The following is a 14,508-nucleotide window of genomic DNA, read 5'->3' on the forward strand; positions in this document are numbered from 1 at the left end:
GTCTAGATGTACAGATGGATTGGTTAAATATAATTTTGAATGAGAAAAGATAAAGAGTAGTGCTTACCGTAAATACATTCAGCACTAACAGTGTATGCTCATAGAGAAGGAACACAGATCTCCTTGTCACACCAGCAGGAATGATACCACTGCTGCTGGTGGGCATAGCAGGGAACAATCTTTCATGGTGTTAAAAATATAAGACCTTGTACTCAGGATAGCTCCTTGTAGGCAGTCTTGCTCTAACAGCTTCAGAAGCAATAAAAAAAGCTGATAGCGCACAGTGTAGGTGAAGTCGTTAGCTGCAACTTCAGGATTGAATGTTGTTTCAAAATCCATGGAAGAAAATGAGGAATTGTTTTTAATTGTGAAAATAAAGTTGATGATAGTGATAAGCATCAGGAAGATGTTGTGTTGAGGGGAAGAAAATGGCAACAGTAACCAACCATAAGAAATATTAGTGAAAAGTTCTTCTCTTTATTGTATGCTGATTAGAGATGTGAGAGTAACTTCTTCTGTATAGCTTTGCCAGAGTCAATTGTATTATGGTGTTTGCTCTGTGAGTTGTAATTGCTTAAGGAAATCTTGGTTACAAAATCTTAATTGGAAGTACAAAGTATTCCATGGCAGACTTCTATATAGAGACAGCATTTTTTGTCTTAGTTTTTGTTAATAATTTGATAGCGTTGAGGGTTTAAGGGTTTTTGTTGTTGATTAAAGTAGCCTAATAAGAATTGAAACTGCCCTTGTAATTGTGTTCCAGTTCAGAGCACTAGTACTGTAATGCATAGGCTGTACCTCAGGCTAACTGCCCCAGTTAATGAGACACATGAGACAGGAGAAAGAATTGACACTGTTTTCAAACAAGAAACACTTGTCATAGAGTAACTCGTCCACTATTGAAAGTTTTCTTCAATAGTGGATGAGTTACTTTGTGACAAGTGAAGCCTCTGCATTCTTTTACCTCTGACACTGTAAGTTAAATTCTCTTCGTACTAATCCATCTACTTTTGATATTCCTTTGTTCACACTTTCTCTCTTCACAGAATCCTAGAATAAACGAGGTTAGAAGGTATCTTTGGAGGTAACTTTGTCCAACCCTTTTGCTTAAGCAGGGCCACCTGGAGCCTCTTGCGCAGGACCTCATGCAGCCAACTTTGAAATCTACAACCCAGGAGACATTACAACCTATAGGGAACCAGCACTCAGTCATCATCAGAGTGAAGAAGTATTTCCTGATGTTCAAACAGGTTCCTCTCTTGGAAGTTTGTACTCTCATATTCTACTTTAATTATTCCTTGCTAAAATAGTATATTTGCCAAAGAAATTAAGCTGTATCTTATACTCTGATACCAATGCTTCTGCTCTTATGCAGTACCAGTCAAGTAGAACGTCTTTCTTTCCAGTAGTATTAGAAAGAATCTCACTTAAAATGAGTGCAGAAGAGTATGAATGGAAATTTCAGCTTGATAAACTGCTTGCATAGCAATCTGGACCAAATGAATATTACAATACATTATCTATTTTAGGCATCTTGAGGGGGGAAAAAATAAGTGTGAAAGGCAACTGTTGGGGCTAAATGGCTGTCTTGCAGCTCATGCCTGCTGTACAGCCTTCTGTAATGAAATAACATTGAAATGGGAACAGACATTTTTTGAAACTGTTCCCAATTCTGAATTTCATTGTGCTGTTATCCCCTTAGGAATAGCTGTATGGAACAGTAAGTGAAAAGCATTTTTAGGGTTTTTTTTTTCATTTTGTAACTTTTAAGATGAAAGTTAACATACAGAACTGATTTTTCTTCTATTGCTAACAAAATTTAGTAGCAGCTCTTTGAACTGAGGGATATTACTAATGCATAGAGAATGGCTTGCAAGCCAATATTTAGGAGAATGTACTGAAACAGAGTGAAACCAAACCCTATCAGAATTTGATTCACTTTTGCAAATTCTAGGAGGAAGGTACTGTACAATCAATAGGTGTACAGAGGTTAGGCTAAGTAGGATTATCACAGTGGTAAGATAATAAATGAAAAACGCTCACTAATGTTGTAGGCTCACAATAAACTCCATGAGGAGCAATCTCCAGAAAGAGATCCTTCCTCAGTGGCAGTCAGCACTTAAATGAGATCTAGGAAAGATGGAGCCAGACTCCACGCCTTCCATCACACAGGTGAATCGCCTTCACCTGTGCTCCCGCAGCTGACTCATTGCTTGTCACAGGTGGTCAGTCAGAAGTTCAGGCTGTGATCAGTTGTTCCCATACAGGTACAATGACTGATTTTTTTTTTTTTTAAGTAGATTATGACAGTGCTTTTGAAACTTTATTTTAATCAGATCACAATATTCAGTTGCATTTTGGAATTATTTATGCTCCAAAATTACTGATTAAAGCATTCACAAGAAGTCTAAGCACTAAAACAACAGAAAACCCGTAGTTACTTTGGGCTCTTTTTCTGCAGTGCTAGCGTTTTGAACTGTAGTTACCTCCTACAGGTGGTATTTCTTGCTAACAAAAGGCATTCAAACAAAGCATAACTCATCTGTTATGAATTTAAGATCCTGAGTTAAATGATCAAGCTAACTTTGTCTTAATCCAAAAGAAAACTTTACCCATTCTATACAGGCATGTATATTCAGTGCAATAGTATTTAATCAAACACAGACTGGAACATTTCTTGTACAACTTTTATATAAGCTTCTCTCTCTTCATTCGTCATGAGAGACACAAGCTCTGGATTTTCACTAATTTCACCATATGAGTAAGGCCGAGCAGCTACCATTAAAATAGGATCTAGTGATTCTTGCTCTTCTTCTTGTTCAAACGGGCTGCCTGCTAATTTTGTTGTTATTGTACTTGAGTGTTTGGCATTTTCAGACTCAGTGTCACTGCCTGATTCAGGTAATTTGCTTTTGACAGCAGGAGCATAGTCAGTGCTGGACAGTGACTTCATGGATTCATGGATGAGAAGAGTCTTGATGATTTCGTTCTCACTGACAGTTTCTTTAACAGTTTCTTCGGCTTCTTCAGAAGCATTTGTTCCTAACACACGATATGTTAGAGCTATGAATGCTTTTAGTTACCAGATACTATGTAAATGAAATATTTTTTTCCTACTTTGTTTAGCATTCTCTAAAATGCAGGCATTTTGAAGAACTTGCTGCTTAGAAGTAATACCAGTGGTGCCTGGCTAGAGTGAGAACATTTCAGGACATGGTACTTAACTTCTGGCTTTAGGATTATTATCTAAACCACTCTAAAGAATAGTTTTCAGAAACTAAGTTTTGATAGTCACTAGACCAGAATTGGAGAACTATTGTATATTATGAACCAATTTCACATCATTTTCTAGGAAAACTACATTTAATTGTAGTAAAGCTGCTGAACTATTTGTCAGTGCTCAAAACTTACCAGCATTATTGATGGTAGCTGTTGTTGCTCCTTCCACAGTGCTCTCTGACATCCAGATAGGTTGCTCTTTAGTTGCTTTTTCTTTCTTTTTCTTCTTGCGCTCAGAATCTTGGACATCAATAATTAAGTTCTGACTATATGTATTGCCAAAAGAGGAATTTTTGGTGGCCCATTTTTCAGGTCTACTGCAGGGTTCTGGCATGCTTGAACATACCTTCTGGTCAAAGCTAAATGAAATGTCATCCATTTTGGACAGATGAAATACAAGCAAGACCCTCACTTCCCATTCAAACCACCACCACCACCAAAAAAACAACAAAAAACCCCACCAAGAATGAAGCTTATTAGTTGCCTAGCTTTAACAGGTTCTCTCTAGTTTTAACTAATTTTCATTGCCCCTTATCTCATAATAGAGGCAAGCGATTCTGACCCACTGATTTTTTTGCATGATTTCTGTAGTAATGCATTTCTAGATAAAGGATACCCATAGAGTAACATTACTTTATCACGGAAAAGGCTGTGAACTATATTCACCAAAGGAGAAGTCTAGAATATAACTCCTTAAATAATGTAACAAAAATAAAGCTGTAAATTTATAACAATTTAGATGCCGTAGATAATAACTGGCTTCTTCATTAAGGAGTTTCCCATTATGTACAGTCAAATAAAGCAGGCCTTTAAATTAGGTATTTCAAAGATGGTACAACTGGAAAGTTGTTGGAGAGACTGTATTATTAGGAGATAGGAGAGTTATACTTATACCTTTCTGATATGCCTGGGATTGCTGTTGGCTGAGGTTCCAACAAGTCATATGGTAGAACAGTGTCTTCTGTCTCACGCAGTAGCACAAAGATAGGTTCCATCTGCTCATTGAATTTTGCTAGCAAGGTTCGAGCATCTCGCTTAGGCAGTGCTGAGGCATCTTCCTCTACTTCAGTATTGCAGTAAGTACAACGGAAGGTCTCTGCAACGTTATCAAAATTGAAAAAAAATCTCATGTTCATAGAATACAAAAGATAAACAGTAACTTGTTGAGAAGTCCTACCTGGACAGTTTCCAAAATACTCTAAACTTTACCAGAGTTTTTGCATTTGTTCATTTCATCCAAAGGAATTCAAATTCTAGCTTTTTTTTTGGTTGGGGGGGGGGGGGGGAAGGAGTGGTGGTGTGTAGAGGTGTATGGGAGGGGGAGGAGAAAGACTATTCTCATGTTAGTTGTACAAGAAAGAAGTAGCCATGCTGGGGGGAAAACTTAGGTTGGTTAGACTTGCAGTAGCATTAGATACTAAGGTGGGTTTTTTTCCTTGTTTAATGATCTTTTTCTAACTTCACAAACATATGAAAAGACATTTGCAAGCATAAAGAACATCTGCTGGTTTTAGTTTGAAGTTCCACAGTTCAAAAAAGACTTCATTAAAACATATACTAAGTCCTACATTTGTGTCTAAATGAAATAATCACCAGCCTTCATCTTTGCATTTCAGTAGCACATCAGTGTCTCTAGGATGAGAACAAAGCGATAATTTGCCAAATGACAGCATGCTAACTTCACCTTTGAAATTTCAAGTTAATCACTGTAAAGTATGGGTCATTCTCACTGGCTTTGGCATCCTTTCAAGGTGCCATGACCCACATGTTAGCATCATAGCTGCATTTAGGGTAATATATTGCAATAGAATTCCATTTTACCTCCTTTTGAACAAGTGCTCTCTAGTTATTTTGATTTTAAGGAGGAGAAACCCCAGACTCTGATGCCACTTCTGCTATGGATGTGTCACGTTGCCCTGTGAGGAGCCTGAACTTCTCTGTTTCCAGTACAGGACTGAAAGAACACCTCTCCTCTGCTGACAGTCTTTGTTGTGGTTATTACAGTTGGTGGCTGCAAACTGCTTTATCCATCTTTATCCATCCAACTCTTCCATCAGAAACATCAAAGACACTAAGATTAACTTAAATTCAGAGTAGAGTAACATAAATATGTATTCATTTCCATATGAGAAAATGGAACTAAAGACAGATGAGTAGTCTTAACCCAGGTAGAGTGTCTAATTCCTAGCAAGGTGAAGCCTAAATCTGGTTCCCAACTCTGGCTCTTACACTCAAGTTTATTTTCTCTCGTTGGGCCTATTCTACAAAGAGCTTTTCCTTTTACCCTCATTTCCCAGCTTTTTTTCCTGTCCTTGGCTCTTTGCCCATCAGCAAACGAAGTAAATCCTAACAAATACACCTTCCTTGCAAAGTTCCCAAAAGAGCCAATTTAATGTTATCACAGTTATTCTTCAAGATAAAAACCAAATAAATGATTAAACACACCTGTAAATACATCAAAGAGTTGATTGACCTCCAGGTCTGTGTATGTGCTAGAACAAGATGGACATTTAAAGGAGGACCTGGTAGTTGAATCCCGCTCATCTGCTTCTATCTTCCGCCGCACATGGTCCAGTTTGTACTTTATCACATCCACCAGCACCTTATAATTGATGTAATAATAGTTGTGTCTTGTGCTCTTCCCATTAGGCCCTGTTTCAACTCGCATACGCAGCTTCACAAGCTTGTCTGCCTTGAGTGTGTTGAGAACAGTGCGCAGCTGTTTGCGTTCGTACTTGAGCAGCTGTAACAAGTCATCCTCTTTCACACAGGGGTAGCGGGTCAGTACATCCACGGCCAGGGAGTACTCTACTCCATAGAAACCCCTCACTATGTATTTGGCCAGGCGCTTTAGGGCTGCTGGGACTTCTGTGGTAACGTTTTGCTCTTCCATCATGAGTTGTACTGCTGTCAGAGAAAGAAGTGTTGCACAGCAAGTTATGGTAAGCCTTTTTGTTCACTGTCATTTGCCTTCTGCAAGTCTTCACTGAATAAATTAATATAAAATACTTAATCTGCACCTATGGATGGGGTGGTACCAATAGACAAAGATCAGGTATTCAGGTACAGCAATTACAACTGTAGGATTCATAGATTCTGTGAGTTTTTACACAAGAGGACATCTATAAAAATAGGTTACAGAAGACAGTATTTTCATGTCTAGGCATGCCTGAAGTGCTCATTTTCACTCATAGCCAGCCATAAAAATTACAGCTCAGGATGCAAGCCAAGTGGAAAATCTATAGTCTAATTCATAACAACATAAAATAGATGTGGTTCTACCTCCCTGTGTGACAAAGCTGCAATGGATATTTGAGTACCTTAGTGTGCTGCTTATTATGTTGTTGGTTTGGGTTTTTTTGTTTGTTTTTTCCCTTGCTGGTTGTGAGGGTCACGCAAAGGCCTAGAAAAGGATGTTCCATCTTGCCTGGCACTGCCCTCACGCAGCACAGTGTTAGGACTAAGCCTACTAGATCCAGTGCATCAGAAGGTGGGTGGGGGTGGGACAGCACATTATGGCATGTAGTAAGTTGCCAGCACTTGCATTGACATCTGCTGCTGAGGGGCACCTTGCTCAATCACAGGTGATTGTGCATCACTACATAGAGCTTGCATTTACTCTTCAACAGAAATCATAGTTAAAAACAAAAGCTATAATCAAATTTACATCTCATAGGGAAAGCACTGTCTTGTCACTAAATTAAGTATAATCCTGGTGGTCTAAGGCTAGAAACCCAGAAAGAAATGGCACTACCCTGACCTAAATCTCCCACAGGAAGAATAGGGAGCACTGCATTAAGATGTTCAGGGAGGATACTGAGTATCTGGACTTCAACAGGCCTGAGGATCCTGACCTGGCTTTGTGGTTTAATGAAACATGAGTAGAGGTTGGACCAGATGGTCTCCAGAGGTCTCATCCAACTTAAATTATTTTGGTGTGCTCCAGAAGAATTAAGCTGAATCCTAGTAAGGAAACTAAGGTCAGTTCCACCAACGGTCCACAGACTGTAGGAACAGTGTTTTTTTTCATGAAAACCTCAAGGAAGGAACAACTTTTTTTTTTTCTTTTTTTTCCTCCTCTCTAGTTCTACTTTCCCTTCTTCTTTGTCCTCATCCTCTGAAAAGTCTCAGCCAAACCATCCATCTGACTCAGTGTAGCTGATAGGACTGGACAGATAAACCCTTTCCCAGATAGGAAAGCACAGGTCCTTGAACTTTTGTTGAACTGAGTCTCCCAGAACTAAATCCAATTCTAGCTGCCAGTCAAGCCTTAACATAACACTATCTTTGTACATGTGTGCAGGTGTCTGCTATGGGGCAGGAATAGCCTCTAGCCAAGTACCTGGACTGTAATTCCATCTCCACTCCTATCCTTGGAAAACAAGTCACTGCTTCATTTAGAAAACATACAGGCCTGAGTACAGCACCTGTCCACAAGCCACTCGATCAGCTGCACACAGCTGGCAATTTCCATTTCACCACCTGCAGCAAGGTCTCTTTGCTCTTACAGCTGAGTAGGCTTTCTTGTTTTCCTTTTGAAGTCAGGATAAATGTATGCAGAAGAAATAATCTTCGTATAAAGCATAGCTGAGAAGCTGCAAACAGCACAGAAGTGGCTAGAGTACCAGACAGCTTAGATTTGCTGATTTGCTGGACTCCCACGTCTGCTCTCTGGTGTTAAAACTCCTCAAGTGCTTGAGCAGAAAATGATTTCTGGAGTACAGAAGAACAGATTTTTTCCACTAAAGAATATGCTAACTTATGCTGATGATTTATTTCTCTCTCTTTCTGACCTCAGATTTGGAATTTGTTTCTGTGCAGTGGCTTCTATTCAACAGGATGGAGGGACAGTGTCCCAACATCAACTTCAAAGATCAGGAATGTGACCTTGAGCATCCTCGGGTTCTGGAGAGCACTGACCTTTGTCCTTGCTGGCTAACCCACTGACAGGAGGCACTGGGACCTTCACTATGCTCCCTACAGAAAGGGGTCATCAGGTATTTTTGTAATAAGGACCAGCCACAACAAAGAGTGGAAGTGCAGCCTCAGCAACTGACTGGGATCTGCTACCACTCCTACCATGCCCTGCAGAGGCATTAGTGTGGGCTAGTATCTCAGAACGGGCTAAGATACACTCTGTGTGGATTATTTATTTTAAAAATGCCAATTAGATTGTACTGCTTTAAAAGATTAACAAAACCACATTATCTACTTCTTGACTAATGTGGGGCAGAACCATGACACTTCTTTTACAAGCAGGTCTCACAACAGTTTTTTCTGACCTAAAGTCAAATATATATACATATTTTTTTTTAATATTTAAAAATATATAATAATATATAAAATAATAAAAATATATAAAATATATTAAATAAAATATATAAAGTAATTTCCAAAGGAACAGGATAAGGCGATAACCTTATTAGAGAATATGTTGGACCTAAGCTGTAAACCTGGGGTTTGCTGGCCTATGAATTCTTATGATTCCTCATCCCAGACCAGTATTATGTACTTGCAGAGATTTGAATTGCACTGAAGCGTTTCCAAACACCTTAATGTTAATAACACTTCAAGTCCAGAGTCTTACAACCACAAAAACTATTTAAAAAATAAAAAATAAAAAGGAAAAAAGCCACCATTTCCAACACTGCCAACACCAAACCAGCCAAGCCAAAAAAACTCAGCACTTCCACAACAACAACCATTGTCCATCACCTGTAATATAAATGCTGTGAATATATTCTGCAAAAATACTGATAAGAAAACACCACCACCACATACACATAGTATCAATTTGCAGTAGAAATACAGGTATTCAAGCTTTTGGTCAAACATAGAAAGCAATGGCTTTCTTTTTACAAGAATAGCTGAATTTCCACAGAATAAATAGCAGGCATGGAAAATACAAACGCAGCATTCTTTCCATCTCTTTGCTACATCTGAGGTGATGTTCTCCAGTCCCCATTGATAAACTTCCTTGCCTTCCAATTGCCTAGAGGCTCACAGTTCAGGAGAAACTGCTGGTTAAGAGCTGCTGTCTGCAGGCAGCAGATCTCCATTAAGAAACTGAGATGACCCTTATCAAGGAAAGGAGAAGAAAGTGGAGCAGCTTTGCTGCAGAGATAGAAGGGCTTCAAGCAGGAATCTGCTCCAGAGCTGAGCTGCAGTCACACTCCAATAAGAGACAGGTATTTTGCTACTTGTATGGATCATTGGGAAGTAGCTTTTTTCAGTTGGTAGCACATACTGACAGATACCTTTGAAATCACGGCCTAATTTCTACTGTTAAGTGATTTTGAAGCACTTTCATGAGGTTGGGATCTACTTTTTTTTGACCTCTTTTATTTTAGATGCTGGAGCAGCTCTTCAGTTTGTGATTTACGTGGAGCTACTATAGCTTCAGAAGAGAAAATACACTGCTTTGTTTTTGCCATAAGCAAGAATAGGAACTATCTTTCAGACCATCCTTTGTTTTGGGAAACCTGCACAGAATTGCTTACTGTATTAACAAGCAGCTATCAAAAGCAGCATTTCAAGTTCACAGACATCACATAGAGCAGGTTGTACAAGGCTGATCTACAGCCACTTGCTTAGTTAACCTTCTATTTGAAACTGTCTGAGCAGATAAGCTACACGCTTTAATTTTTTTTAATTTGACTTTTACTTCAAAAGCTCTAAAGGAGAAAAATTTATTAAAGTAGTCTTTTGTTAAAATTAATATAATCACATTATTTGTAACTAAGTTAAAAACTTTTTATCATTACCTCTATTATATGTGCAGAAATCTCCAGACTGCTGCTATATAACAATCACCCATTTCCTAAGAGCTCAAAGTAACTGCAAAATGAGCTTAAGTATTTCCCAGCTTTTTCCTACACCCATCTGTGATCAGCCTCAATTATCACCCAGGTGGAGCAAGAGTCCCCAGATCACATTTCATTAGGAACTGAATGAATTCACTCTAGTACACGTTGCATCACGATACAGTTACAAATCTGATTGCTCAATGCTACATACCTACAACAGATCAGGACCAAAATTTTAAGTGACTGCAATCTGTGTTTTCATTAGCATGACTTTACAAGACTACAGGTAACATGATAATTAACTCATTTTTTTGTTGCAAAACAAAAACATAGCCTGGGTAATTTACATAATTTGTGTTTAGGAGCTTTCATTGAAAATATTCAGAAAAAAATAGCATACATATATTTAGCTTTTGTGTTTTTGGCATGTTCTATTTTAGGTGGCTTCTGTCTTCAAAGGAAATGAGAAATATTTTTTCACTGTATTTTTTCTCAGAAGATAAAGTTGTACTTTTATTTCCTTCTATGGGTGAGAAAACCACGTTTAAAACAAACACTAAACTAAGGCTGCCAGACACTCTTAGGACTGTAATCATCAATTTGATCTCCAGTCTGTCCATCATGTACGTGTGCAGTGGAGGTTGGAACCTTGTGGTAATTAATGTGTGCTATTGTGTGTTAAATTTAAAATGTTGCACAGAACAGTTGAGCAGGTATAATTTTTTTCATACTGTGCTTCTTGAGCACACTCCTTTGCTATGATGTTCCATTAGAACATGCAGAGGTGCAAGACTGCATGCTGGTACTTGTGTTTTGTCTGTGGGAAAGGTTTAGAATGAGTAATCCCTGTGGGTTTCCTTGCTAAGTGTTTTCAACAGGGAAAGTGCTCTGTAACCTCAGAGTTTCATTCATGTGGCTGTCCTCAGCCTGTGTGTGGTGTGGAAACATGGCACGAAGACATAACATAGCTTTCTAAATTCAGCAGTGCCATGATTTAGCTGGGAGTACTCTCAGAAACAGGAAATCACAAGCACCTGGGCATGCTGTAGCTGATAAGGATGGCTTGCTGAGTAAGGACATCAGCCTGCATGTAGTAGAGGTAAGTGTACACAGCAGGGGTACTGCTCAGCCCTGTGCCTGCATGGGTGGCTGTGTTCTGTGTGGGCTTTTGCTATGTCCCCTGTTGCATGCACACTCAGAGAAGAAGCAAACATTGTAAGTAAGGTAGTAATAAAAAAATGTGGTTTGAGTGTTTCTGAGTGCCTGTAGTTCTGGCACTGAGGACCGTGGGAAGCAGGATTTGAGCTATTAAGTTGTTGTGCAACAAAGACATTACTGAAAGCAGGAGCTTGAGACACAGGTAGGCAAAGTTGTTTGGTTTTGTTTTAGGCCTTTTTGAACAGAGATGATGTTTGTGTAGAGTGGCTCTGGCATTGTGCTGTGCTTGGGGCTACTTGAGGAAGACAAGGGAGGTTGTCAGTTGAGCAGTCTGAAATGGGAGAAATAAAGAGCATCATCAGAAGCTGAATGAGAAAAGTAAAGGGTTGCTGCTCTGTGGAGTAAATGCAGTGCATTTTCCCTGTGGTTGGTGCACCTGGCCTTGCAGGAGGTTGCGATGTGTACCTTGGGCAAACATGAGCTTTGCAGGCTGCTTTTCTGTCTTCTCCTAGCCCGCCACCTGCTATTCTGCCTTCCTCCAGTGTTCTGCTTCATTCTATGTCCTTCATGACAGCTGGTACCTGACACTCCCTTAGTTTATAAAACAAAATCTCCAGCCTGTGCCTTCAAGTGCTGTGAAATGACAAAACACCAGAAAGATGCTAACAGACCATATATAACCTGCTACCCTGTGCACGCGGTTGTTAATTGCACCATTGCCTCTCTCTTTCCTTGCTGTCCCATAAGTCTCTGCTTAGACAACACACCAGGTGTTAATGTTTAACCGTGTGTTTGTGAACCAAGCAAACCCTGCCTCGAGATGGTTCTTTTTCTTCATGTGCTGGTTTTCTTAATGTGCTCTCCCCTTATTACTGAATTATTGAATCCACAGTCCCTGAAGGCGTGCTGGTATCAAACTAAATCAGCTTTTGATTCTTCTCAGAGTAGCATACATTGTAATCTTCCCCACATCCAGAAAGGTAGAGGCTTATGCTACATATGGAGCTCTGAGCTGTGGAATTTTGATTGGGGATTTTTTTTATTTTTATTTCTTGCATTGGGTATTGGCCTAATGGAGAAAGCTTAGCAAAATTAAGAGAATGACAGAACTTTAAAAGTGGGAAACTCAAAGTAAACTTAATGTATGGAGTTACTAAAGTATAAAATACTTGTCAGAAGCGGGTGTTACTACTGGGACTCTTCTACTGTTCACACATAACCCTTGAGCTAAAAGAATAAACTTTGCAAAACAAGTTAGACTGAAATCTTGTCTTGTATACATTTAATGTAATTCAGATCTGATTCAGTGTGGTGCAGAAAATGGCATGAGGGCAGAGCTCCAGGTACTCAGGATGTAAACAAAGCAACTCCTTGAGAATTAATTTTGTCTCTTTTAAGTAACAGTGTTTAGGAGCAGACTGAGCTACAAAAGATCCTTATAATCTTTCATAGAACAAGATAAAATGCTCTGAAGAACCAGTAGGCAGGCTAAGAGGAATCAGCTGAGTGGTCTGCTTGCTTCTTGATCACAGTATTTCCTCGATTTTGAATGTTGTGTTTCCAGACAGTTGTAACAGTTACAGGAAGCTTTTTATAAAAGGCATTAATATGTGGAGACTTCTTCCCAAGGCAAATTGTGGTTTCTGCCACTGCTTTGAGCATTATTCTTTCTGGCTAATCTCGTTCTTCTGGTGCAAAGCATGGGAGGTTTTGCTGCTTGGAGAGATTTTGTGTACCTTTTTCAACCATGATTCTGGTCCTGCAAAACCAGAACAGCTTCTGATCCTCACCTCAGCATAAACAGGTCATTTGCCTACTGTTAGCACTAAATTGAAAACCAAGATTCTGAGCTTTTTCTTTTTTTGGGGGGGTCTGCTTCTTTCTCCTCCCGGCAGTGGTCTGAGGAGCTGTGTGAAGGGCAGACAGGTGTCCATGTGCTGTGAAGGAGGCGGTGGAATGTGGTGCTTGCTTAGGGGTTCTCTGCTGCTCTATCAAAGCCCTCCCCATCGTGCCTGCTTTCTGCAATTCAACTTCTATTTAATCTTACTCTTTCCTTGCAAGTACTTCCTTGATAGCTGTGGGAGTGCTCTGCTCTGGAGTTTTGTGTCTAAGCACAGCAGAGACAAGGAAAGCTGTGTGACTCTCTTGTACTCTTTGAATGAAATATGTGCTTTTCCTTAAAAAAAAAAAAAAACACAACCCCGGGGGGGGGGGGGGCAGAAATTCAAGCGAATAAACTAGAACCTTATTTAAACTTACAAAGAATTAAAAGGAAAAAAATACAGATGGTTAATTATTAACCTGGGGAGAAACAAGCTGAAGAATCAGGTTGTGCTTTCTGTGGTTGTGAGATACCTCAACTATAAATGTACAGTACTTAAATATGAAGAAACAGATCCGTGTATTTTCTATTCAAAACAAAAGTAATAAATCGTTTTTTCTTTCTTCAGTGAAATAGCCTTAGCTTTTATGACAGCAGCTGGAACAAGGGAGAGGAAACTTATGCTAAAAACAAAATGTCTCTACTTGTAATAAACAAATGTAACTTCTCTGGCCTGAGATAACCTTTAGAGCAAGTGCTTTCAGCATGAAGAGGTGGAGATTAAATCAATAAGCAATTAATAACATTAATCGCTGTTGACATTAAGGCAGATAAAGTATAGCATATTTGCTTCCTTTTTTCCTTTTTTTTTTTTAATAGCTTTTAATATTTTTGTCAACAGTCAACACATGTATTCAGGCTCTGGATAGATATCCATGGGGTTTAGCTATGCACCTGCAATTATAAAGCAATTTCCAGTGTGGAAATGTGGATTCTCTTGCACAAGGGGCATACCAAAAGCACATTAGTTAATGACTGTAAATAGTCTACACTGCCTTGCTCCATATACTCTAAAGTGGGAGAGGACTGATTAAGGAAGTAAACTTACTACTTATTCTTAAATGACAAAGTAATTTGATTATACCTCTTATGCAACTAATTCTAAATAAATCTGAACATCCCCCCCCCCCCCACCAGATTAAAGTGTGAATGCAGCAGTACTGTGACTCTGTGACTTGTCCTTCACAATAGGCAGGTACAGACTGTAGCGTGTAAATTGGTTTGTTGTATGTGAATCATCTGACCCAGAAACTGCATTTCAAACTACACGTTGTTTTTCCACTAATCTAAAATGTGATTTTAGCTTACGTAGGTGCAGCAGACACTGTTTAGATGAAAAATAGACTCTGGTAAAACAATCATGCTAATGTGTTTCTGCTTGCA

General features: G+C 39.2%; 1 protein-coding gene across 1 annotated transcript; it reads right to left on the reverse strand.

Moving 5' to 3' along the window:
* Positions 1 to 457: 457 nt before the first annotated feature.
* Positions 458 to 6,766, reverse strand: LOC122156580 (general transcription factor IIE subunit 1-like). The gene is made up of 4 exons (XM_042811400.1): positions 5,725 to 6,766; positions 4,174 to 4,375; positions 3,412 to 3,638; positions 458 to 3,042 (listed from the first exon to the last, which is right to left on the reverse strand). The coding sequence occupies exons 1-4, from the start codon at positions 6,173 to 6,175 to the stop codon at positions 2,651 to 2,653; spliced, it is 1,272 nt and encodes a 423-aa protein (XP_042667334.1). The 5' UTR covers positions 6,176 to 6,766; the 3' UTR covers positions 458 to 2,650.
* Positions 6,767 to 14,508: the final 7,742 nt, after the last annotated feature.

The sequence above is a fragment of the Centrocercus urophasianus genome, unplaced genomic scaffold, assembly GCF_019232065.1.
Source record: "Centrocercus urophasianus isolate 14NV4802_14NV808 unplaced genomic scaffold, USGS_Curo_1.0 seq_13, whole genome shotgun sequence".
In the NCBI taxonomy this organism is placed as follows: domain Eukaryota; kingdom Metazoa; phylum Chordata; class Aves; order Galliformes; family Phasianidae; genus Centrocercus; species Centrocercus urophasianus.